Source organism: Poecilia formosa, unplaced genomic scaffold (assembly GCF_000485575.1).
Source record: "Poecilia formosa unplaced genomic scaffold, Poecilia_formosa-5.1.2 Scaffold187, whole genome shotgun sequence".
Classification (NCBI taxonomy): domain Eukaryota; kingdom Metazoa; phylum Chordata; class Actinopteri; order Cyprinodontiformes; family Poeciliidae; genus Poecilia; species Poecilia formosa.
Genome location: NW_006800126.1, coordinates 83056 through 110753, shown reverse-complemented (window position 1 = coordinate 110753; position 27698 = coordinate 83056). Strand labels below are relative to the sequence as shown.

Sequence of the window (27698 nt, the reverse complement as noted above, 5' to 3'; positions counted from 1 at the left end):
AAAATTAGAATATTACATCAGATCAATAAAAACAGTATTTTAAAAACAGGAATGTGGGTTTATTGAAAACTACATTTAATCTGACATGACTCATCAGGACAAATATTCTAATTTATTGAAAGTGACTGGAAATCGTTAACTCTGGATTCTCGTGGCAGCTTTTATTATTCTATGCAGCTGTTAATGTTCAATTTTATATGCATGAGATTTACAATAAACAAAAATATGCTGTATGCCGTAATATGGGTGAATGTTGCAATAACGAGATGTCTTGCAATAAGTAAATAATTGAAGTTTATATGCCTCTTTTATAGGGTTTCATAGCAAACTTAGACCACAGATAGTCTATCCATATACACATACCCACACCTTAAGTGTCTTTTGTCGATGCAGTTAAAGATACTGTCATGATCCGTATTTTTCGGTATAGTTATTTTGGGATTTTCTGTCTTTAGTCCTGTTTCCCTGAGTCTCTGTGTTGTCCTCTCAGCCCTTGATTGTTCCCAGGTGTGTCTCGTTCCCTTGATTATCCCCGTGTGTATTTAAGTCCACTTGTCTCTGTCTCTTGTCGGGTACTCGTCAAACGTACGCCGTATGTCTTTTGTCTGCTTGCCACCACAGTCGTACTGCTAAGTCCTGTGTTGGTTCCGCTCTCGTTTTCAGTCTGTTGTTCTTTCAGTTGCTACTGGTAATTAGCTGTGTGCCAACTCTCTGCCGTGTCGCCTGTGTTGGACTGTCTGAGCTCTCTTCATTAAATCCATCATTTCTTTCACAACCTGGGTCTCTGCATCTCTCCTCACCACCTCTCAACCACCACATATGACAGATACAGTCTTCACAAATGACTTTACCTTCTAAATATTCTCATGCTGCATCAAACAAGCATCACCAACCATATAACAGGCAGAGCGAGTGAGCCTGGATGCATAGGACTTAAATGGTTAGCGTATTTCAATCCAGGCAATTCTTTGCAAAATATAGCATCTTGCATAAAGAAATTTCGCGGTAACGATATGTTTTACCAACTGCATACTTCATAATCTCATTAGCGTTAGCAGGTGCAGTGGATTTACAGTTTGACCGGCAAAACAAAAGGGGGCTGGAAACACGGCCTTGAGGTGTCCCACTGGTAATTGGGGTCGCTCTTTATGTTGTTCATCAAACCAAAAGAACGCTTGATGAATGTCAAAACGAGTAGGAAATGTCTTAAATATGATTCTAAATTTAGCTTTGATCAAAGTTTTTAAACATCAACAGTATTAATAACCCCCACAGGAACAGAGTTGAGACTGCCCATGTCCGATTTTCCACCTTTTCCTTAGCGCTCTCCATCCTTCACCCAAACGTCCCCTTACTTCCTCCGAGGCCTCCCCGTCTTTTTCTCTTTGACAGTGAGCAGGTCCCAGTTGGCGCCTCGTGCTCCTTTACAATACTGTGGGAAAGCGAAGACTATGTGTGTGCGAGAGAGGCAGAGGGAGGAAGAGAGCTGGAGAAAAAAAGGAAAAAAAAAAAAAGAAAGAAAGAGAAAGGGAGACTGCCAGAAACTGTATACGATAAATCAAAGCAGCCGGTGCAGAGCCAACAGAGCTTTGATAGTGGGCAGAGAGGAGTTCAGGCCACAAAAGAGCAAAGAGGAAGCCTCCGCGAACTGCTGAAAGAGGGCAGCGTCATCTATCGGGATCCCCACACTGAGGGGAGAGAGGGGGTGGATGATGCTTTGAGGTGGTGTGGGATTTTTTTTCATTTTTTATTTTTAGATGTTTGTCCTGCAGTTAAAATATAACAAGAAATGGAACCATGTTCCCTCTCTGTGTCTGTTTCTGTTGTCTTCCCCCCCCTCCCCCCCCGGCTTTTCCACTTATCTTTAACAAACAGCAGCTCGGGCTCTCGGCCACTGGCCTAAATTTGATCCAGACAAGAAGAAAAAAAAAGAAAGAAAAAAACCATAGCAACAACCACTGGAAGAGCAATCCCAGTTCCAAAGGTCCAACCCTAGTCTGGCTTACCGAAACCCACAGCAGCTCTTTGGCCAAAAACAACGGATGGATTTGAACCAATAAGCGAAACAAAGTCAAACTCTTGAGTTAAATGGTTGCGATCAAGAAAATATTCGACTGGCTCAACGTTGGCCAGGAAACTCATGACTGAGGAGTTTATTAGATCACCTTTGGCTGACGAACTGAGGTTCTGGCTGAGAGAAGAAAAAAAGTGCACAGACAAGGACAAGAGAGTGAAGCAGCAATCTGTCAGGCGGCTATATGGTCCTCTCTGGCCTGCCTTTGCTGACGGTCCTCCCAGCGCTTCTGCTGATGATACAACTCTGCTTACATCCTTCACTCCTCCCTCCCACTCTTACAAGCTGTTTTTAACACCGCACAAGATACCTTATGTCAACTGAAACGTGCTCCGAATGCTGACAAAACTAAATTCAGGCTGTTTACAAACTCCCAAACAGGCTAAAAATGAAATATATCAGATCTCACCCTTCGGTGGAGTGTTTTTTTCTCTCTCTCCTAAGTGACTAAAAGTTTTTTTTCCGATGATCTTGCCAAATAAACAGAGTTTAACAGCGGCAAACTAGTTTATTTCAACTCTAAGGGTACATTCAGACCAGTTAAGTCTGCTTTAATCAAACACTAGGTCGGTTTGTTTGGGCAGGTGTGAATGGACCAAACAAACCAAACTCTGGTCCGCCTTAAAACTCAGTTCTTGGCTCCGTTGAAGTGAACTCTGGTGCGGTTTAAATGCATATGTTAAGACTATCGGACCAGAGAAAGCTCCAAAACCATAACGCGGACTATAGTGCAGGGCATTCTGGGTAAATATAATTAAAACAAAAGTGAGTCTAGCTAAGCAGGAGAAATAGATTGTGGTCTTTTACTAAAGACAAAACAGAAATCCTACAACCACTAAAATCTGATGCGACTCCATTTTGGTTTACATTTCGTGAAGAAGGAAGTTGTACTCACTGTCTTTTTCAGATGTTTTCATGTTGTTTACATCAGTGGTTTTTGGTGCAGCACCACCACAGGCACGGAGAACAGGTTTCTCAATTAGTTTGGATCGTTTGACACAATGTAGTGTGAAGGAGAACAGTAGCAACTGGAAATCTAATAAATGTTGCAACTTTCCTCCCCAATGGAACCAAGACTATCTGTGAAAACTACCTCAGTGGACTTAGATACCACTGATCAACACTGTTTCAATTGTGATGCCAAGATCATAGCTGGACTACAAAGAATAAATAAACGGTAAGTAAGCACTAAAAACAAGCTAAAAGTTCATGTCAAGAACTAAAAGTGATAGTGATTAAAATATTTTCAAGGTGGGTTTTTTTCTCACGATATGCCAATACTGGCAGATTTCCTTTTCCCCTAATGTGCCCAGATGTGTATTTTTATGTTGTTTTTTTTTCCTTAAAAAAAGCATAAAACCTAACTTTTTTACTGGTTACAAAATTTTTTTTTGAAGCATACATCTTGTGATCATTTTCTGTTGGATTCAAAAACCAACAGAAAANAGCATAAAACCTAACTTTTTTACTGGTTACAAAATTTTTTTTTGAAGCATACATCTTGTGATCATTTTCTGTTGGATTCAAAAACCAACAGAAAACGTGGCATACACCTCAAAAATCAAAACTGTAAGGCTTTAAAAAAAAAAAAAAAAAAAAAAATAAAAATGGGTATTGGCCAGAAAAATCCCAATTAATGCATATCAGCTCTTTAAAGAGCTTGTCAAATAAATTTCACAAGACGAGCTCGTATCCTGAAGTGATCGCCATCACTCTAAACCAGACGCTGATCCATGGCTGCATCACCAAGCTGACAACTGGCTACTCACCATCTCAATAAATGATGTGAAATTAATAGAAAGGGGAATAATAAATGCATTCCCTACCTTACACACACCTTGAATAATAATAATAATAAAAAAATGGTAAGTGAAAGCCACACATCAATATTTCGGATTTTATTCACACAATGATGAAAAAGCGTCCAATTCTCAGCTTGAATGCCCTTGTTGGTCACAAACTGATGTCGTCACCTTTGACGGCTGCTTTTCAAATTCAGCCAAATAAATAAAACAAAATTACATACGAACACATGGCATTTTTGTGATACGTGATTCTCCAACTTTTCAATATCAAATGGAAGCTTATATTTGCGATTATGGGTGAATTTATTCTCTTCAACGCTCTGCCATGTAGTTAAATCCATTAAATTATGCTTCAAAGTCACCAATATTGTCAGTAACAGCTCTGTATAATTCTTGAGGGGGTCTCTGCATCCCACTAAAATACCTAAGAAGCATAAAGCAAGTTTGATCGGAGGGGTGGAGGGGGGATGGAAGAAAACTCGAGGGGACGCTCGCTGCGATGAATTGTCTCTGAAAAGCGAGTTCAAACTCTTCCCAGTTGGATTTCAGTGCTGTCGAAGATGAATGGAAAGAATGTCTGTCTAGGATGTAGGAAAAACTTGTGCAAAGGAGTAAAGCGGAATTAAATGCACAAAGGGTTTAGCTCCTATAAAAATGAAATTAGGTCATGTCTTTGCTAACAGTTAAAAGAGAAAAGTTAATGGCATTTTCTCACGGATCTTATTTCATGTTTCGTTCAATTAATCAAAAATAATCTCAGGTGACTTTTACAAGAGGAGAAAGCCATCAATTTCCTTAGAGCCAACCTTTCCTGGCTTCACTTTTTCTTTCCGTGGCCTGCAGCACTCCGGCTGCTTTATTGACTGTACCTCTGCTTCCCATCAATGTCACATTCCATATTTTATGCTGTCCACCCACTTTCCAGCTACTGTTTTGTTAAAAGAGACATGCAGGGTGCGCTGTTCAAATACAGGGCTGTGAAGAAGAACTTAACCCCCTAAACTTTCAGATCATCAGGTCAACAAAAGCAGATTTTCCCTTGATAAATCACAAATTAAATCAATGACCAATTTTTGGAGGCTCAGTTTTGACAAGCAACATTGACTTCTGCAGGAATCAAGACCTGCAGAAAATAGAGCCTGTCTGACAACATGGAGCAGACTAAAAGATCTTGAGGAGCAACACATCATGCCTCGATCAAAAATTGATTCAGGAACAGATAAGAAACAAAGTTACTGACATCCGTCGATCTGGATAGGGCTAAAACGCCCCTTCTAAAGCTTTGGGACTCTAGCAAACACACAGAGAGAACCATTGAAATGAAGAAACTATGAAACGGTGTAGAACCTTGCCGGTAGACAACCTTCCAAAACTTCTCCAAGAGCAAATCAACAACTACTCCAGGGATCAGACACACTTTGGTTCTGCTGCAGGAGGATGATTGGAAGACCACGTTGGTTTGGCGCTTTTATTGTTTTACTTCATCCACGAGAATTAATCTGAAGGGTTTTTCTTTCATATACTTGAAAAATTCAAGGATCTCTTAGTGAATTCACATTGTTAATGAAGGAGATGACCATTTTTGTTTGTTTGGTCAAGATTTAAATGGGTTTGGCAGCAAGCCTGCATGTTTGAAGCAAAAGTGTTGCCTGACGGATTGCGTACAAAGAATTCCCTTGGCTGTGGATGTATGCTGCTGTTGTAAGTTTGTCTTTCAGAGTCTTCCTCGGCGTCCCCTGGTGAAGACGACTTTGGCTCAGTAGGCCTTGCCAAGCTTAAACAAAAGGTCAACGACAAAAACCCGTCTTTTCATTGATGCACAACGCCATGGCTTCAATCTTCGCTCTCACACAGGGTTGGTTCGTTTCACAAAAATAAAAAAATAAACAGGCTTCTTTTTCGCACAACTCCGTGTTTGTCGTACTTTCCAATCGGCAGATCTTGAGGATGGCAGCGGGCAGCGCTCGTCCTCCCGAGAAGGAGGGTGAGCGTGAATGCTGCTGACAGCGGCGGACGAGACAAGAACGAGCGAGGGAGAGCAAAATGGAGAGGATGGTTAAATCGCAGGGTCATTAGCAGCTATTCAAAGTCACCCCTGCTTTCAGCGCATGCTGTTTGACAGGTCCTGCCAGCAGAATTAGGGGTGAGGGATGATGTTGCTCAGATTAGACGCATAACTGAGGCCTTGATGCATGGTTATGCTCTCATACATGCACAAAGAAATACATCACAAAGTAATATAACCACAGCAGTAAGATGTTGCCGCTTATTAACTGGATAGCCCCAAGACCTTTTATTTTAAAACCAACCAATCTGATACGAGTCCACCTGATACAAACACTGCAGGCTCCCCTCTGTCTCCCCCGATGAGCGAATTGAATTCCCAAATTACCAGGCTTAAGATAACATACCTGGATAAATTGCCGCGCTTTATAAGTCTCAAATCTCTTTGTAGATATTCATCAAAGGCTGTTTCGCTCCTGATGTGGAGAACTCAGAGATGGAGAGGGGATGGGAGGAACGGGAGGACAACACACAACGTGGCTCACATTAAGGCCTCTGATCTTTTATCTGAAGTCCCCTGATTTCCACTTACATTCCTCTAGCCAGCGCCGATGTGTTGCAGAAGGAGACGGGGCTGGCATCATTTCCACAAGTGCAAAAATATCCAACGATGCACCTCTAGTCAAGTGGAGATTTTTCGAGTAATTCAAGGAGAGTCTTGTGCTTTTTTTTGCCCCCTCCACTTCTTTCAGCCTCGAGCCTCATGCAACAGGTCTGTATCCTTGGAGCTTTCTGAAACCACTTCAAGAAGTCAGTTCATCCCTTCATGGTTTACACTTTCATTCACCTTCTTTCACTCGTCCGTGGCATCAACTCACTCCCACTTTTGGTTATAAAGTCTTTCAAACATCTACCAATTCTATAATTTATCTCAAACAGCTACTAGAAAAGCTTGACAACAGACACGTAGATCTGTAACACCAAAGGTTTACAGCAGAATCTTGACAGCAGGAAAATTATTTTGGTTTTGTAGACAAAGTACACTTGGCAAAACACATTGGTCACTTCAAATTTAGAGATCTAGTTTGTCTTGATTCATTCTTTTGGTTCCCGTTAGCAGTAGTTGTTTCACTCTGGGTGCATGTTTATCTAATTCTGCTCAGGCCACATAGTAAGCTTTGTCTGAAAATAAACCGCTTTCCAGCAACTCCTATCATCTTAAAGGATGTGGTGAACACATTTAATTCTTCAGCAACGCCACCACGATCAGGATGGATCGGAAGGTTTTAATAATTACTCTTTATTTTCCTGACTGCTTGGAGAACAGAGTAGTGCTGCTCTACCTTTCCTCTGCCCTACCTGCTGCCGCACTGCAAACTGGTTGAAAGATGATTAATGTTTTTCTCAAGCAATTTGTCTGGAAACATTTCTCATTCCAAAAAACCCTAGTCGTGTTTCCAAATTTAGAGATCTAGTTTGTCTCTAAACTAGATCTCTAAAGTTTTATGCACATTTCCAGTACAAATGCGCAAAAAACTTTGCTGACATTCCGCAATTGTCGAAAAAACACAATTTCACAATTGCTGTTTCCATTAAATAAGAAACGCAGATAAAATCACATGTGAATAAGTTTGTTAATGTGGTAAGTCATTAAAAAACATTCTCTGCCATCATCCTCCTACCACTTCCTGTAGACTTATTTGTCTTTTCCGTTAATAGCAAAAATATGTGTGAAATACACTAATTTCAATACAGCAAAAAAACCCACCTCATTCAAGTGCAAAAACTTATTAAAAAATAGATTTTTTTTTTTTAAATATTGGTGTCTGTCCGATTAGCTAATTGATTTTGGTGACTAAAATTTTCACAATTACATGGTAAATGGAAACAGACACAGACAATCAAGGTGTGGTAACTATTGCTTTTCACAAGCAATAGTGAAAAGCAATAGTTTAATGTCCAGCTTTGGATAGCTGGACAGTAAACAATTTTAGATAAAATATGGCTGAATAAGCATTTTTGTTTTAAAGCTACAGTCAATTCAATAAATATTATCTCAAGGTCATCATACCATGAAAATTTCAGAAAAGCCCATTGCTAATCTAGACATGAGAAAAGAAATGACAAGTCGTGGAAAGTCGAGTCCCGTCATTTAAACAGTGCCTTTTGAAGCTTCCTGCTTTTGTATAATGTGATAGAGTATCACTTTTAAATTGTATCACTGTCACACTTTTTTATAAAACAAAAGGAATGTTTTAATAAATAAATTGGAAAGACTTCAGGGAATCAGCATTCTGAGGTGACTGAATCATTAGCACTGACAGAACGTCTGCTTAGAGTCAAGTGTGGTAAAGTAATCTTGATATCAGGCCAATACTCCAACATGAGAGGCACACACAATTGTTTTATTCAGTGTCATTTTTAAGACTTGTCAACCTTTAGGAAAAAGGAAATTTGTAAGAGCTAAATTGGAGGAAATTCCCCTTAATGGTCAGTCAAATGGCAAAAAAAAAAAAAAAAAAGATGATAGTCAGCAGACGCCAGTCCACATGTATACTGTACTATTAGTGGCATTTGATCAGCTCATGAAAATAACTCCCTGTAAGGTTTGTTTTATTTTAGTTTCACCAATGTTTGCAGGCGAGTCAAAAAGTTAATTTCTGTCAGTGCTCCTGGGAATTACTGCAGCATGTAGTAAAAGGTGTTGGCTTGACAGGCAAATAAAAACAAGGCTCTCCGGTGTTTTCCTCACTAAAACTGTGAAATGATATCCAACACCGCAGCTCTCCAGTGGAACCTGCACTAATTAAATAGCTTTAGATTTGCTCGAAAGCATTTAAGTAAGAAAATACCCCTTTGAACGCGCACAACAAAAAGAATTTGGTGGAAGAGCTGGACGACGGCCAAGCTGCAAAACCTAATACAACTTCACACAGCAGTGGATCTACTAAAGCTATAAAGAGACAGAACAATCCCAAGAAACAACCAATAAGTCTTGAGCTCACTTTTTTTTTGGTCTTTTGAAAGACTTTAAGAGTCTCGTATGTTCAGCATTCCGACAGAAATTAATCTTGGAGGAGTCGTAGGAAAATAAATTGATGATATAATTGTCTTAAAGTATTCAGGATTTTCTTTAGCCAGTCCAATCCCACGTAATACAATGAACTGGACATCAACAGCTGCATTTCATAACCATTACTGTTACATTATCTACATTAGCATTGTTCCTGTGTCCCTCCTGACTCACTCAGCTGTACCTCCGCCTGTCACGATAACATATTTTGCTGGACGATAAGTTGTCCACAAAAGTTATTGCGATAAATGATAATGTTGTTTTTTGAGACCATTTTCAAATACTGTAATGGTAATGGCATAAAAATAATCCAAGATAAATAAACTTTAAATTCTAATGAGCATTCAACACTGGAACTAGAAGACATTTAAATATACATAATAAATAACAGAAAAAACAAATAAAATGAATAATAAAGTCACTCTAAGCAAATCAGTCCTTAAAAACAAAGACTAGATGAGCTGAAAGCACCACATTGAGGACTTCTGTAATCCAATTTTTGGTGGAAAGAGAGCAAAAAAGAGAAAAACAATAAATAATTCACATGGAAATCACTGAGTTTGTTTATCATGCGATTAATTGATTTGCCTGTACCATTTTTCATGACACTGTGAAATATTTACCCCAAGAGTAATTTCTTCAGGACAACCTTTTGTTTTTAAAGACTTAAACACATTCAAACTTATGTTAGTGGAAATGCTAAGCTAACATGAGCATGTTTACTTGATTAATCAATAATTTGCCTTCCAACATCATTTACCATGGTTGCACGTAGGACTAAAATGAGAAGAAATGATCTTCGGCTTCATAAGCGTTGTGCTTGGATTTGAACATTGAAAAATTTAATGACTAGACTTTCAGCTGCTTTCTTTACCTACACAGGCAGCCGTCTTGGGAGCCCAGAGTGCCCAGGAAATTAAGTAACTCAGACAAACAGAAAGCTGCAGCAACTAAAACAGTCTTTTATGTGCATTATCACCTTCAGGAGAGTACATTATATTATTTCACATAACAGAAATTTGTGTGCATGGTCAACAATACAATTTTGCAAGCCAAGCACACAGAAGTTTATTGATATTTTAAAACTAGCATGTTGTGGCTGACATGATCACAGACAGTACATCAACCAAGCAGGCATTCTGGGAAGTGAAGTAGAACTTTTAACTAAAAGTGTAAAGGGAAGTTAAAAGACTACAGATGCGACAAGGAAAGTAAACAACAACTACATGTTCGCAAAAAGGAGAGAGGAGATGCTGGAGATCCCAAACTGATGATTTACAACAATAACATAGGAGCAGCTAAGGGTGGAATTTTCCTCAGAGGTAGGGCGTTCCACTTTTATACTGAATGCTGGGCAAAACTTGAGCGCACATTCCTAGATGCACCCACACATGAATAGAAGAACAAAAGGACAAAAACCTGGAAAATTTGCATGCATTTACGCACACATGCTCTTGATCTCTCTTCCTCTAGGTCTTGCACTTTTGCCTTTTCTTTTTATATATATATATTTTAGCAGCAGTTTCCTGTATCCACTGCCTGCATCTCATGCTACATTCAGAGCATGAACACCCGGAGTCAGCAAGTCTGGACACAGCTGTTAAATATTCAGCCCCCGCTCCCCTCCACCACACCAACCCCCTTGCTCTCTTTCTTCTTGGCCTGTCCTCTTCCACCTTAAACTCTCCTTCCTCCCCTCCCGTCCTCAGTCTTCCTCCTCTTCCAGCTCTAGCTCTTCCCCTTCACACAGTTTTTCCCTGCAGAGCTTCTGCCACCGCTGCTGCTGCCTCTGCTCTCCGTGCTCCACTTTCATTAAGGGGGCTCTCCTCTGATAGCCCTTCATATAACACTCAATCTTAATAACAATAAGAGCACCCTCTCACTGCAACGAATCACCTCGAGGGGGCCAGCCCTAAAGATCCCCCGCTAAATGATGTCACTTGCCAGCCAGAGCTCCTTATTGGCTCGAGCGGCCGCTCCGGAGCAAAGCCCCGGGGGGCGCTCGGCGGAGGGCTCAGTAAGGAGCACGCAGGTCATACGGGCCAAGGGCATTCCACTTATGGAGAAGAGCGGAGCAGGTACACAAGGAAGCGCGCGCACATGCACAATGTCTCGCGTTGGCAAGCAAAAGACGGGGGCTCTGTTTGGTTTTCCAGTCAAAAGAAATGAATAAGACTATTGAACAAAGGGGGAGGGAGGTTTGAATAACAGTATTTTACATGAATGGATCTTCAGGGAAATGACTGCTCCCCGTCGCTCCCTCGACTCGGCTATTTTTGGCTGCAATTTGACAACACGGTTGAGGGTGCGCGCGCTTTGAGTGGGGTAGCTGACGACGTGGATGATTGAGTCTCTCGCGACGCAGAGGTTTCTGCGTTCCGTATTATGTTGTAGCGGCTGCCGCGCGCAGATGAAAAGTGACGGCAAGCGTCTCGTGAACATGCGCGCGCTAAAAACATAAAAAATAAAAAATGTGTGCGTGTGTGTGTACACACTTGCCTGAACCTCAGCAAAATCACAGCTGTTCCCAGTTGCCACGCAGCGGTCGCGCCATCGTCTCAGATAACACACAGCCACATACAAGTGTTAGCACCGCGAGGAGGAGGAGGGGGGGCGGTGGTAACGCCAGACTTGGCAGGGTCGCAAGGTCGTGAGGGGCGGAAGGGGAGGCGGCGGGGTATTGAGACAAAGTTGCCCAGCAACGAACACATGACACATATCGTTTCCAGCGCGAGCTCCTGTGTGGCCCCTGACCAGATCTGAATGCGGTTGTGATGAATGTGTTGACAGCTGATGATTGTTTTGCACCTGGCGTTCACTGTTGGAGCAGAAACATGTTGAATGTGGCGGCGCTTCTTGACGGGCCGCAGTTAAAGCTCCATCTTTGGCACTCGGCGGTGAAATCAAAGCACTCGGCCGTAGGAACATTCACGCTTTTTACTCTGCAGTTGGTGGATGGCGAAAGACAAGGAAGATCACGTTCCTCTTTTCAGTCGCATTTTCCCCTCAAAATGTTTTGTTATTATTATACATTTGCCCCTGGCAACATTGGAGAGGAAGTCTGTGGCTTAAGGCTTTCCCATGAATCACAAAAATACTAATGGAAAAATGGCAACATAAAAGTCACTTTGCAAAATAAAAAAATGTCTAGATACAGCAGGTAGCTGGACAGTTTTTTAGAGGTAAATGCAGATATCAAGAGCACAAATTCAAACAACTATGTGTCCAACTAATTGGACCAGAGAAAGACCCCAACTGCAATTAATGATTGTTTTAGTAATCTATTAGTCTATCATTTATTCTGAAGATTAATTAGACAAAAATCTGCCACATTCTGCAGATTTTTCATTTAACCACATAAGCCGTTACAATACTAGAAATACATTAAAAGATGTAAATAGATAAATGATTTAATTTATTCTTTAAATGAGAAAATAAACATTGTATCCCCTAAAATGTAATAACGTAGCGTTCTTTTAGTGTTCGCTTAGTCATTTATAGCAAAGGATGCGTCTGCAGCTAAAAAATACTGATAATGTCAACATGTGAAACGCTTCAGGCTGATCTTTTTATTTATTTACTGATAAATTGATAATTGGATAGCAAAAGGTGCCTAACAGGAAGTTTTGTTGTTGTTGTTTTTACAGAATTTGTATTGAATGAACCTAAAACTATGCCACTTATAGACAAAGAGGGTTTTTATTATCTTAAACTCAAAATTTATATATTTTTCTACAGTTCTGGCTTAATACTGTGTTGAGTATTTTGTCTTTTACAGCACATGACCTCTTTTGAGTCTTGGCTCAAAAAATTAAGAGTTAATCGATTTCTAAATTTGTTGACGATTATTTCAATCATCGATTCATTACGATTAATCTGATTAATTGTTTCAGTCCTTCCAACAGCCATCAAAACTCAAACTGATCATAAACAATGCTACAACAGGAAGCCAGTGTAAGCATAGAGCTTGTATAAGTGAAACTCCATAATCATTTTTATTTATTTATTTTTTTTAGAATTTTGATATTAAAAACCAAGTAAAATTATGAAATGAATTCAAATGTCAAAAGAGTGTTTGGTGTTTTATAGCTTTTTTCTTTTGTCAGAGTAACGCTTCAAAATAAAAGCTGTGAATAGGTGTGTTATGAGTTTCTGCAGAAATTAAATTTTGCTGCAAATTAAAATTGCAAACCTGCTCTGCTAGTCTCAAAGGTAAATCAGACCAAAATGGTAAAAATGTATCTGCATTATGAAAAAACAAAACCATTAGAATACAAACTTTGTTGTGGCTCATGACGAAGAGCTAGAAAAGAAAAAGCATGAAATTAATTAGGATTTAGCTTCCCTCCGGAATACCTTGTTTAAGGTTTAGATAGTTAGTGGTACTGATAAAACTAAACAAGGTAAAATTAAAAAAGAATCATTCATATTTTTACAAATATTAACATTTTTGATGAGGCTCAGCTCCCCAACGATCTTCAGAGGTTCTCCGTTATCGACTGGACAATTAAAAACTAATCTTATTTTCATGTAACTTACTTTATTCATGTCTCTATCAAACAATTTAAAAAAATCAGCTCTGGTTCATCTGTCAACTTTTTCCTCGCTCCCTCTCAATTAGAAATATATTGATGAGAAATTTGACTTTAAATTTGAGTTTTCCCATTGTATCTTAGTAAAACTTTTCTTGTTAATTTTAGGGGAAAAGTTATTTTTCTTGTTTATAGAGGAAGGGTTCAAATATTCTTGGAAATCTGACTTGACCATAGAGTCACGGTAAAAAGAGCAGACCTGTTAAGTAATAACAGGTCTATTTAGTGCCACTACGTTCTCAAACCAACGTAGTGGCACTTTTAGTGGTACCATCCCACCAGCCAGTAGAAACTGAAGAACACAACAGCATCCTAAGGAAAAAGTCCTGGTTGTTTGCCATCTTTTAGCTCTGAAGTCAGAAACTGATTCCTGGAAGAACATCAACTCCAACTTAATGTTCTAGTTCGGTTGCGGCAAACCAGTTAATCAAAAACAGCCAAATTAAACCCATCATCACCGCAAAGAGTCGCACAACGTCAATGGTTACCGTTTACTCAAATTGTCCTTTTTCTTATTGTCGTCACAAAGAATTAGTGGGACACCTGAGTGTCTTTGTTTTCCAGAATCATCTCTGGGCTTGACCTGTGCTCTGCTGTGGCTACTCAAAGCAAATCCTTTCACACATGTTGGTAACAACAGAGCAACATTTGTTTTTCACCTGTTGAGTAAATGGATTCACAGGCATATGGTCAGTGCAAACATTGACATTAGCTTGAGTGTAGTCTGTAATACAATGGAGAGTGTCTGGGGGCACAGTTTTCCAAAACTCTGTGGTTTCTTCTCTCAAAACCACAGATAAAGTCCAGTCTTCTTCAACTGAGAGTCAAAGAGCAGAAGCACCAAATTTTTATTACACCAGGGGTCACAAACGTTGGAATTGCCGTGCTTCCATTAAAAACAAGGTGCATTAAATAAAAATTACGTGAATAAGCTAGTTCACACGATAAGTCGTAAAAAAACATGCAGCACCATCATCCTCACGCCATTTCTTGTCGTCTTCTTTGTCATTTCCCCCAGTAGTAACATCTTGTTGATCATGACTCGTGTAGCGTTTCCATTACAGCTTTGCGAAATACACCAATTTCGATACAGTCCAAAAAAACCCCACCTCATCCTAGCACCAAAACTTTCTATTGTTTTTTTTTCTCTCAAAATTAATGAGTTTCTGTTAAGCAAATTTATTTAAAAAATGTCAAATTACGCATTTGTAAAGTTAATGGAAACGCAGCTAAAGCATACGGAAGGATACAATTCACAGTTTCAAGCCCTATTTAGCTTCTTAGATACAAGGTCTTCTTGATGAATGATGCAGTGGAATGTCAAAAATCCCTGCAATCGATCATCAGCTTTACACAGCCCTACAAGGCCATTTGCAGATCCCAACACAGCTGGTGCACCAACTGTAGTGACTGCAGCTCATTTTGAAAGTCATGAGTTGAGAAAGGATCAGGTCAACGCCTCAAGATCCTTTCTGTTTCTAGCAAAACGTCAAGGAACTCTTGTTTAATTTCAAAGATCTTACAAATACTGCCAACTGTGGCTTGTCCTGGGTGCAACTTTAAACACTCAAAACCCAACAATCCTACAGGTTAAACTCAAACGGGTGGCCCAAGTTTTGACTTGACCGCCCTCCCTTTAGTTGGCGCCGTCACACGTCAGCCGCCTCTGACAACGCCGCATTTGCTTTCCGCCACAGAACAAAGCAGAGATGGCAGAGGAACTTATCTTTAAAAAGAAACTGCACAGTGTTGGGAAATAATTTGGAAAACTGTCAAAGACAGCGAATCCTATCTCCGAGCATGCCAGTCACAAACGCGCGGGTACGCACGCACGCGCACGCACGCACACACACACACACACACACACACACACACACACACACTCAGGAAGCAGAAGCTTATGAGAGCACAGAGAAACACACAGACACACAGGCGCACGGTCTCATACACAAACAGGGACTTTGGTGTTTACATCATATGGGAAGGTATTTTTTCCCCTCACAGTGCCAGGGAACAGGCCCACGCACGGACACACAGACGCTGACTAAGGCCCTAGGACTCCTTTTGGAGCGAGGGGAGGCCACATGTGAATCCGTATCTTGTGCACATGTATATAATTAATACAGCAGTCGGTAGCCTTTTGATCCGTTTTGATCTAAAAGGCGGGTGCAGCCTCCATGTTCGTGTTGCTTTGTGTTTGTGAAGCACTATTTAAACAACCCTGTTTAGCGTTAAGCTGTTGTTTGGTCAGTGGAATGTGCAGTGCTTTGTTTGTGCTTTGGCCTTACGCACAATGAGCTAGTGCTAATCAGTTTATTAGGCTAAATCTGCTGATTTTGCGTCCGTATGAATGCACGTGCGCCGTTTGATCTGACCTGCAAGTCACTGCATTGTGCGATTTCCCCCACGGACTTTTGGGGCTGGAAGGAGAGGACAAAAGAAAAGCAAAGTGTATTAGAGCGTGTGTGTGGGTGTGTGTTGAGGTCTGTTAAAAGCTCCCAGTCCTCCCATCCAGTGTGAGATGGCAGATGTTCAGAGCTTCAACCACAACAGTTGCGAGACCACAACAGGCAGCCTGTTCTACCAACACACAAATAGAGATGTCTCGAAAAGCCATTGCCCAAACATTGAGCTAAAACCAGATACAGCTTTTTTTTCCCTCCTGAACAATAAAAAAAAAGACCCCAATGACTTAAATCACTTCTTTTTCTTCTCCATGACGATGTGTACTTTAGCTAAAATAGGGAACTGCTGTGTACCACATCTGTGGAGACAGCCCTGCATCATCTCTTCTTCCAATTTCATTCACTTCCCACATTTGATTGTTGCCAAGTCCCAGGATGAGGAGGGCAGAAAAGGTCAGGACAGTTGCAGAAGAAGGGCAATAAGGTGATGGAGCTTCAAGCTACGTAGCGTTGGTGAGCCCGTTTCAAGCAGAAGTCTCAGGAGCCTGCAGTAACACCATGTCAACAAAGGAATCTGTCTAAATTTCCCATGTGTCCTACAGCGTCTTGTGAAAACAGTCATACCCTCTTATGAATTTTTGACCCTCTTATGATTTTTTGTGACGTTACAGTCACAAAAGTCAATATTTTTCACTGGGATTTTAACTGATAGAACAACATAAAGTATAGGCATGGGCAATTATGAAGTAGAGGAAACATTATACACGATTTTTAAATATATTGTCAAAAAACCGAAGTTCGTTCTTCTTTTAAGATGTCTCAAGCTCAGTCAGAGTGGATGAAGAGCATCTTAGAACAGCAACTTTAAACCTTCCCACAGATTCTCACTTAGATTTAAGTCTACGTTTGACTTTGCCATTTTTACGTGAATTTGCACTGATCTTAGTCACGTAAGTTCTGGATCTTTGTCCTGCTAGAAGGTGAACCTCCGCCCCAGTCTCAAAGGCTCCCCTCCAAACAGGATTCCTAAATGAATTCTTTCAACAACGCCCCTCTCCTTGCCACTCTTTCACATGATGAACATGTTTACTAATGATAGATTCTCCCTAATGGGCTGTGGATCTCTGCAGCTCTTTCAGAGCTTTCTTGGTTGCTTCTGTGATTATTGCCCTTCGTGCCTAAACTTTGAGTCTAGGTGGTCAGCTAAGTCTTGGTAGGTCTGTTTTCAGATGATGGGCTGAACAATGCTTTTTAAGACTTTCAAAGAATGAAGTATGGTTTATTACTTAACCCTGCTTCATAAACAGACTTGTCCGCTGTGTTCCTTGGTCTTAAGGATGCCGTTTGTTGCCTAACATTCTCCAGTGCCAACACAGAAGAGGTTGGCAAAGTTTGGTACACTATTTTATGGTTTGGGACAATTGAGAGAGCTTTTCCACTGCCAGTAGGAACTTCACCAGGCAAGTGGGGATAAACTCAACCGCCTAGCGTAGTGTGATACTAGTGCAATGACAAACATGATGCACTAGTATGTCTCGCGTTTTCTGTGCCCCAATAAATGGACTGTGGTGTGCAACGTCACTAGTTCCACCCTAACCGGACAGGAATGGTACAACAAAGGTTGGTTGTATGGAGGAGTTTTATAAGGGAAACAGACCGACTCATGCCATACTGCACCACTCGGTAGCATAATAAACCTCTTAATAGAACATCTACATTTATACAGGGATTCCATTGCATACAAATTGCCTTTTTTTTTTTTACTATTTAGATTTATTATATCATGGATCATGGATCATTTCCCTTCCACTCCACAATGATGCACTACTCTGTTTTGGTCCATCACTTAAAATCCCAAGAAGACATATTAGAGACTTTTTGGTTGCAGCATGGCAAAATGTAAAAGAGTTCAAGATATAATTTCATCAAGCCACCATCTAAACATACAAAAGGTCTAAGCATGAACACAACGTCTAACAGTTGGGGAATTATTTCTCTTCCAGGTAAAAGAAAAGAGAAAGAGGATTTGAGCCATTTTTTACCATATAAAAATAATTTCTAAAGGGACTTGTGTTCTCCCCATGCGACTCTGCATGCCAACACACACTCTCAATGTCTTTGGCTGCATCCAGTCATGACATCACCGCAGCCAGCCAGAGAGAAAGGGAGAGTCATCGAGAGCCAAGCTGACGTCATCCCATTCACTCAGTGTCAATTACGTAATCAGAGGGGGTCCAACGGCTGCAGGACAGGCCAGCTGCTGCGTGCGTCTGTGACTGCGTGAAGGACAGAGAGACAGAACTGCAGCCTCGTGTGCGAGAGGAGACATGAAATGTGGCGTGCTGATGACATCATGGGTGGATGCGAGGGCGTGGGCGGTGGTGATGGGGAGGGGGCGTATAGAGACAAAGCTCTGCAAACAGCAGTTATGCAACTCAAAACGGACAAGAAAAGGCCTTTTTAGCCCCATCTCTATGCGGATGCCGTGTGTGTGTGTCTTTGATGACTTTCTGTAACACTTTTACTTCAGGCAGAGAACGCATTAAATTCACACAAGCACTCGAGCATATTTAGCTGAAATGCAAACTGAAATCTAAACACACAGACACACACGCTCGCTCTCACTCTCACTCCCCCCTCCTTATAAACACAGCTTCCTAAGGACAGGAAATCCTTCCACCCACGTTCCTGAGTTGCGTGGCAACCGGAGCAGCGTCACAGTGTGCATGCCTCCACCGCTGAAAACACACAAACAAGCCGACAGAGACCCACATACACACACACACAAAAGCATACACATCCAAAGTGCAACTCCTTGAACTGCGTGCCTCTGAAAGCGCCAAAAGAGACAGCAGATAAGTGAGCTAACGCAGCGCAGGCAGATACTCGCCGCAGCTGCCCCCTAATTCGTCGGCCGTGGATTTAGACCAAACATGACATCAGTCCTCGCAAAACATAAAGCACTTTTTCCCCCCCATTTATAAGCTCTATTTTTGTTCCTGCTGACGTCTTTTTCTGCATGAGGCTGAAACTGTGTGCATGTGTCATTGCGGGCTTACGCTTGTGCACTTGTGTAACACGAAGGATACGACAGAGAGGCGCTAACCGAGTAGCATCCCTTCAACGCAGAACAACAGCCAATTGAAGACAATGGAGGATGCACCGATCCACCTTTATCACTTCCGATACTGATACCTGAAGTTTAGCATGTGCTGATACCGATTCGATACATAACAGCAGCGCTGAATTGACTTGCAACATTTTTTTTTAAACAAAGACATCAATGTACTGTGCTACAAACTTATTTTACAACTCTGCACTGCTATAGCACACTTAAATACACCAGCAGCCTCACAAGCTTTGTCAAACAGGTAAAAACAACTTTAATTTGTTCAGTGCAATTAAGAGCATAACAGTAAAGCTTAAACTAGTCTTACAAACAGGGCCTTGAAAAAAAAGTGTTTATTCTTTTGCTGCTCCTGGAGAAACTAAAGCCGAAGATGCTTGCAATTTTGTCAACAGTCTTATGTTGCTGGAGTAGATGACTTTTGGGTAGTACGATAAACTAAGTGATATTACTACACCACATTATATTGCATCACTGCAACATAGTAAAATACAAACTGACAGAACAGCTAAAAGTTGTGGACGAAGCTATACAAACAGCTGAATCACGGCTCATAAAATAAACAAATTCCCTGTACATCTGCCATGATTCATTGATGTAATTGAATCTAATAATAATCAACTGCAATAAACAGTTCACATCAAGACTTTAGGCTGACACAGCATTTTGTTTTGCTTTTTTTAGCTTCTACGTTTTGCATCTCTAAAAAGTTGCAAGCAACAGTTTTCCTGAGGGTTGATGTGCAGAGCTGGGACGTCCAAACGTTGGCCCTCGAGACGGTTTTACATGGCCCCCCAAGCTTCACTCAAAAATGGTTGAAATGTGACTTGCCTGCACATTGGATATAATTTTTGTAATTGTCTTAGGGTATCTTTGTCCTCTAACAAACTAAAATTGAAGTTGTTTGGTACAACACTAAATTGTTGACTCCAATTAGCTACTTTCCTCTCCTTTTTCCTCTACTTTTTTTATTTAAAAAGGTAAGACCCTTTTTATGTTTTTGATGTATGCTGGTTTACAAATACCCTTTAACATGAAATCAATTACATTATTACAGTAAAATATAGCTTTTTTCTTTCACAGAATTATTTTATGTGCTTTTAAATGGGAAACAAAATGTTTTAGTTGTGGAGCAGATGTACTTTAAAAAGAGAATTATGGCCAATGTAGCAGAAAGTTTGGACACCACTGGTTTAGAACATCCCCTCCCTGCAGTTGTAATACTGTGTGCGTATGAGTGTGCTTTGTGTGTTTTGTGCGTCTCTGCTCCTTTAAGTCAGCAGAGTTTGGCTCCAGTCATCCACCGTCTCCGTCTATGTCAACGTTTCCAAACAAACATGGAGGATGGAGCGTCTGATCCACTCGGGTTCTCAGAGCTATAAAAGGTCAAAGTGATCTGAAGTGTGAAAGTATTTCTGTAGTTAGGAGACTGTAAAGTCTGAATAGTTCAACAGCTGAAGAAATGGACCCAGTGGCTGTTGAAGAACCCGACAAAAAACAAACAAGAAAAAAACAATACCAATATAAACACACACTTCCCACTTTACTTTTTTGCTGAAGCTGCTAAACGCATTCTGAGGTTGGGCAAATTGTCCTTGAGCTACTTTGTCCCACTTTTCCCAGAAGAATGACTGTTAAACCGCTTGTGTGTTGTGAATTAGTGCAAATTACCTTTACTTTACCCATTTTAATCACATTTAATTGAGTAGAGAATGTTATTTGGAGGGAAAAATCATCATTAATAATAACTGATGAATCTAAAAGTGAGAAAACAGATTGTGGTAACCCCAGTTCCAAGACATTACTGACTAGTTAAAAAAATTGCCATAAGACAGCAACTAACAGACAAACCAACACAATAGCTATGTTGCCTATTTTGTACTACGCCAATGATGGATGGACACATAAACAGAACCACCTGGTGAAAAAACAGAGCCGCTGCAAGCTGCATTAATGCATTCTGTTAACAAAACCCTTCAGACTAAACAGGTAGCAGGTAAAATTCAGACTTTTCATACGTCCCACATTTGCCTATGCACGGATAAATTCCTCCCCATGTAAACCAGAATCATGAGGGAAATCCCCCCACGATTCTGAAAGCTGAATTTTAGGCCACAAGGTTTCCTTCCTAACCGCTATATCCGCTATATTTAGACGCACACCGACCTTTTTACCACCAACTCAATGCGCGGCGATAAAGAAATGTCTGTCTTTCTTTCCCTGGCTGTAACACAGTCTTCCTGCTGTGCTCAGGTTGATGTGAACAGCAGCCCAGATAAAGCTTACTTTTTTTTTTCCCTTCAGGTTGGCTTTGGCTGCAGTGCTATGAACCCTGACTCCGTCCTACATGCCTCTGAGGATTCTTGCAGATGAAAAGCATTCCATTAAACCCAGCTTCCTCTCGGCTGATGCCAAATAGTTCTGGTCACTGCTACCTTTGGGAAGAATTAGCTTTTAGTTCTCAACTTTAACACCTTGATATAAAGTACAGACGATAGAAGATGAACATTAGCACAATAATTAGCCAGGTACTTGCTAATCTTTTAAAGAGCTAAAAAAAAAAAAAAGCTGCGAGCTCCAATGACACCAGCATGAACCGTTCTGTGAGATCCAACGAAACTATATCATAAGCTCTACTTCCCAGTTTATATTTATCTGACCTTCTTCCTCCTGCTCGCCTCTTTTGCTTGTTTGTTTGCAGTGTACTGGTCAGGAGGTGTGTACAAACAGGAGGCTTCTTCTCAGCACACACGCAAAGCAAATACTTGGCGGCGCTGAGGAGAAGCGTGCTGAATTTGACAAGCCGTTTATTGGCTTGGAAAGGCTTCTTGAATGTTGCATTTACAACCTCCTATTAGGATCCAAGGAAAGCATTTTTAAATGCTCAAAATCTCAGCAACAGCCAGTTAGGCTGTCAGTGTGCAGCGTTAGCGTTCTGATTCACCTAATTAAACGAGCGGAGTTATGTTTTCCAGCCACACAGTGCCATTTTATAGCACGATCGAGAAACTATGTTACCTTTGGTTGTTATAAAAATGACTTAAAAGAAACTTCACCTTGTAATAACACCTTTGGAATTGGGCCTCTGTCTCATTAAGAAGCTCCGGCTCTTTCTGAAACTCTGCTCTCGGGAAGTCATCACATCACATTTTTACCAGCATTTCACTGATGATCTAAGCAGATGTGCAGTTCCACCAGGTGCTTGCTAATTGCTGCTGGCTAGTCTGAAGGAGCTGAGTGGGCAATTCGAAGGGGACGGGCTGCTCTGTGAGGTGGAAGTTCGGAAACTGCAGCTCAGAGGAGGAGTTTCATCCTTGAAGGCGGAGCTAAGTCCACCCAGACGTTTTGCACAGCTGAATGGTTGCAATGGATATTGAAGGATTTCTCAAACATGCTTGAAAGAATCAAAGCAACACTGCAGGTATGTTTCTGATGAGAGAGTAACATAATAAAATGATGAAAGGCTCAAAAAAAGTTAATTTTACATAATACAGAACCTTTTAAAGTGCAACATTCTATAAAGTTTTGGTTGCAATGTAACAAAATATATATATATTTTTGCAATTTTAATAAGGAAAAATCCCTTAAGCAATATAAAAACACTCTATTATTTATGTATTCTAGGTAAATAGCAGATTTCTGGGACCATAAGCCAACCTAAACCAGGTTAAGTTGGTAAAGCTAACAAACAGTCGGTTTACTTCATTAGAAATAACCTTTTTTGAGCTCTTTGATTCAGTGGAAATTATATCGTTGTCAGTGGAAGTGACCTACTTTGCTGAGACAGAAGTGCCACACTCTTACTACTGGCATGTGTTGAATCTGTGTGTCTGGAAAATATGCGGAACTAAATGCAACATCTGAAGGCCAGTGGTCGAATTTGACGTTTCCAAATCAGTCAGATACGTCTTTCCTGCATGTCCACCAAAGATTCACGGCGGGGTTTCTGCATGATGAACATCAGAGTTAACAGAGAGTGTGTCTGTACCATTGCAAAGCCAACACAAAAGAAAGGTGGAGCAGGCTAGTGAAGCCTTTATGCCAACACCTTGGTATAGAGTTTAGAGAATGAAATGCTCATGCAAAAAAAAAGTATACAGGAGAAAGAAGGGTGAGGAAAACAGTCACGTGTTTTCTTAATCATGCAGTCTTGATCATCTAATTCCTGATTATTGGAAAAATATTCTACCACAATGTAGTGCATTCGGGACAAATTCAATTAGTCATTGATCGACATTCTGAATATTAAAGCCTACTCTTCGGTCTTTTCTATAGAAGTAAACAAAAATCTGACTGGCCAAAGTTGTAGAACCAGATCTGAAGTTTGTTAGGTAACTCTCCAAACAGCAACCGCAACAGAATCATTTTTTTGTTTGGGTTTATGTGGACTAACAAAACAATGTGTGATAAACTATCAATTTTATAAACAAAGAACAAATTCAAAAGTCATCCTCCCTCTTAAGAAGACAACAATGGTTGAGGTGGGCAATGAGTCTCTTTGCTTTAAAACGTCCTGGCAATATAGTCGTTGAATTTGACAGATTTAGTGGCAACTGGAATCCATTACTGTTAAGTCGGCTGTAATGTACCAGCCGAGAGCTTTTGTCAACCGAGCACGTGATACAAGACAATACTTAGGAATATTGGCAATGTTTCCAACATTTCCTTAAAATCATAAATTACCCCAAAGCAATTGGTCACATTGAGGTTGTTAAGACAGATGTAATAAATGAGCATATGCCAGTGCTGGCTTCATAGAAATATACTAGAATTTTCAAATCACGTTAAAAATAGCTATTTTTTTATTTTAAATCTGTAAAATTGTGTTTTCAAACAACTCCTCTGATGCGGTAAAGTCGCCTTCTCTGGTGATATAAATTATAATGACATACTCCTATAAGAAAGGTTAGAAAATGTATTTTGAATGCAGTCATTATTGAAATTAAAGAGAGTTCAAATTGATATTGGCATGTTAAAACTTCATAAAAATTGACAACTAGAAATCGGCCAAAAATCTGATTGATGCATCTCTAGTACAGAGTTACGGCCAAATAAACCCACTTAAAATGATCGCTACTACTGTGAGTATAAATCAATTCAAATGAACTAAATTACTGCTTTTGTCTGGAAGTATACCCAAATATACATGTACCTTCTCAGTGCTCCCGACCTGCCTGCTGCTCCGTAAAAATAGGACCGGCTTGTAACAAATGCCGCCTTGCCAAGCGAGACGCACAACGCACGTTGTCCTCTTTTCACCGAGTAAATACACTCCATCATCCCCCAACAACTTAAGAGGTCAGGATATTTTTATCAGTTTTGCTGATAAGGTAATGTTTAGTGGAACGTTTACCTTTCAGAACTAAATGTACCATGGCCCCGGCTGCACGCTTTCACCTGACATTGCGTTTTAGACTCAACCGCCATATGGCCGGCAGCCACAGCTGACCAAATCTCAGCGGTGGGTGATGATTGTGCAGCTCCCAGGCAGGCCCCCAGTAGCACAACAAGAAATATTAAAAAACAAAACAAATTAAAAGAAGAAAAAAAACACAGCCATTCTGGGACGTTTATGCTGAATAAACCATGAGCCGGCGGTCCGAGGAAACCGTCTCGACGCTCATATTCAAAACACAGACGATTCAATTCATTCACACATGAATTATGGATCCATTATGGACTGTTTGAGCCGGGGTTCAGGGAATCAGTCAAACAGCTGTACTGAGAGCACTAACCCACTGATCCATCCAAACCAATTATCTGTGTGTAGGGGTGGAGTCTGAGTTCAATATTCAATTTACACGATTCAATTTCACACAAGAGGCTCTCGCTGGAAAACTGCTGGCGTCGAACAACCGGAACGGCCGAACAAAGTAAAAAAATAAAAAATAAAAAGAAATGGAGGTGTCTGTCTGAGAAAGTGATAAAGGATAAAGAAGGGCTAACTGAACACTTCGCCATAGGTGGGCGTCCATTGAGAGACAGGGAAGACGGTGAGCGCAGCCATGGGGGGTCAATATGTGAATGAACGTTTGCCATAGAGGTGAATTATGAATGAGCAACACTCTGAGCACTCCTGGAGAGAGCATCTCTCCTCCCGCCTCCTCTTTTTTCTTTTTTCCTCCCTTCCTCTTCTATCCTAAAAATCTCAATCATCCTCTCTTTCCATCCACCTTGTTGTCTGCATTCCAGCTCCTTGTCGTCCAGGCTGTCTGAGTAGATGACCGAACACCCCCCTATACACACACACCACCACCACCACCTTTTCTCTTACATATTTACACAGCCTCAGCTGGACGCGTGCACACTCACATGGCGGCAGGAGGATAATATGAGAGCAAACAGCGCTGCACGTGTAAAGGCAGACGCATGCATTAAAGTGAAAAGGCTTTGGGGCATACACACACACACATTTCTCCCAGCTGTTCTCCTGGCTCCAGAGCTTGGGTGTGTGTGTGTGTGTGTGTGTGTGTGTGTAATCCAGTGTGCTGCTGCTCAGCCTGTGCCACGCTCTCTCCTCTGTTGCTGTGCGTCTGATCAGATCTGCCTCCTCTCAACCTGTTTGCCGTATATGGCACAGAAACACGCAGACAGATACATAATATCTCTCTCTCACTCACACACATTGACTGGAGCTGCTACTACTTATCGAGCCTCTCTCAGGAAGAAAAAAAAAGATTTCCCTGTGCTGGGTTTTTTTTCTGCAAGTGGGCACTGGCTTTTGGGGGAATAAGGAAAAAGTCCACACTTAGATGCAAACACATGGTGAAGAGAGAGGGATTTTAAAGGGAGGGTGAAAGTGGACTCTGCTTTACTGTTGCTCAACTTAAAGTAACATACCAGAGAAGTGTGTGACTGCGTGTGTGTGTGTTGGAATGGGATCAGGCTGTTCCCTAAAAAGTAGCCACTCCTTTTGATCCCTTCACTCCAGTTTACAGTGGTCACTTCCAGCTCACTTTGGCACCCTTTCCCTTCACGCGTGTAAGGGAAAACAACCTCCACAACTAACTCGCGCTAATGTAAACCGACGCTGCGCACACACTCACACACTCACGCACACAGACACACACACGCGCACACAACGCGAACCCACCACACTTTTCCTTCCAAGTGCGGAGCCATGCAGCACATGTCAGCGACACACACCTTCAGAACAGCTACATACGGCCATGAAAAGCCCAATGGAGTCACCTTAAAATCCTTGCGAGTTCCAGGTGAACCCCTTCCCCACTCTTCTTTCTCCTCTGTCAGACTTCTCCCTTTCTCTCTTTCTTCCTTTCTTCCTCTCCTCCTTTCCGACCGAGCTGTCCGTCTGTCAGTCCGTCCTTCTTCTCGCTCTCTCCGTCCGTTTGCCTCCCCCCAATTTTCTCCTCGGTTCGAGGTCACTTCCCAGCGTTTTTCCCGAGCCCCTCCATGTTCCGCCCCGCTAGTCGTCTCGAGCACCGAGCGAGCGAGCGCGCGTGCGCGCACACACAAAGCAGACACACGAGAGCCGCTGCCGCGTTCCTCTGGTCTCCCTGTGTTTATCCCTCTGTGCGCTCTCTCCTCTGTAGGAGAGGAGCTCGGCTTTGGCTGTATGTGTGTGGATGTGCGTGGATGTGTTCCTGGGCTCTGCCTGCCTGCCTTGCCCCGCCAGCGGCTGAGGACTTCCCCCGGAGGCCGCCCTGGGTCCTAAAGAGTGTCGAGTTCATTGAAAGAATGCCATTGTATACAGAAGCTTTAGCCAAAGATCGTCTATTGTTTGTCCAAAACTGATTTAAACATGATGGGTATCTTAGCTGTGACGATGCGTCCTGTATACAAAGATATCTAATCAAATATTTAATATATTTTCTTCACTGTCTAACATTAAATCAGACAGCACTATGATGGCGTATTAGGGCTGTATTAGATACGAAAAGAATGAGTAAATTCTCAGAAATTTTCTAGAAAAACATGTAAATTTTGAGATGAGTCTCACAAAATTTCTTGAAAAACCTTTGTGGAAATTTCTCAGTTTAAAAAGTTGAAATTTGCTTGAAAAAAATTAAGAAATTTTGAGATTAGCCTTGTCAATTTTCTAGAAAAATGTAGGACATTTCTGAGTTGGAAAAGTTTAACATTTGCTGAAAAAAGTCAGAAAGTTTTAAATTAATCTTAGGAAATTTGTAGAATTTTTTTTTGGATATGTCTGAGTTTCAAACTTAAAAAAATTCCACTGGCTCATTATAATCAAATACTTCAATTTTAGTTTCATAAGACCACAGAGCACATCGTCAACATCCAGGTCTTTATCCCTTGAAAGCATAGCAGGTCTTTTTACTGTTTTGGAATAATTACTTCTTTTTTGCTGAGTGCCATTTCAGTCCATATCAGTACAGGTTTCCTTGTGGATTATCACACTCACTCAGGTTTTTTGCTTTTCTTATCTCATCCATTACTCTGGTAGTTAACAAAAAAATAAAAAATAAAAAGAAATGGAGGTGTCTGTCTGAGAAAGTGATAAAGGATAAAGAAGGGCTAACTGAACACTTCACCATAGGGGGGCGTCCATTGAGAGACAGGGAAGACGGTGAGCGCAGCCATGGGGGGTCAATATGTGAATGAACGTTTGCCATAGAGGTGAATTATGAATGAGC

At 41.1% G+C, this 27698-nt stretch overlaps 2 protein-coding genes across 2 annotated transcripts in view; both read right to left on the bottom strand.

Moving 5' to 3' along the window:
- Positions 1–26708, bottom strand: part of ches1 (checkpoint suppressor 1) — an 83166-nt gene extending 56458 nt beyond the window's left edge. The window contains exon 1 of the mRNA XM_007566135.2: positions 26272–26708. The gene's annotated coding sequence lies outside the window, so the exon portion shown is untranslated. The remainder of the gene's footprint in view (positions 1–26271) is intronic.
- LOC103147693 (uncharacterized) overlaps positions 26507–27698 on the bottom strand; it is a 7714-nt gene continuing 6522 nt past the window's right edge. Inside the window, exon 7 of the mRNA XM_007566159.2 lies at positions 26507–26751. Coding sequence (XP_007566221.1) covers positions 26507–26751 — 245 coding nt within the window. The remainder of the gene's footprint in view (positions 26752–27698) is intronic.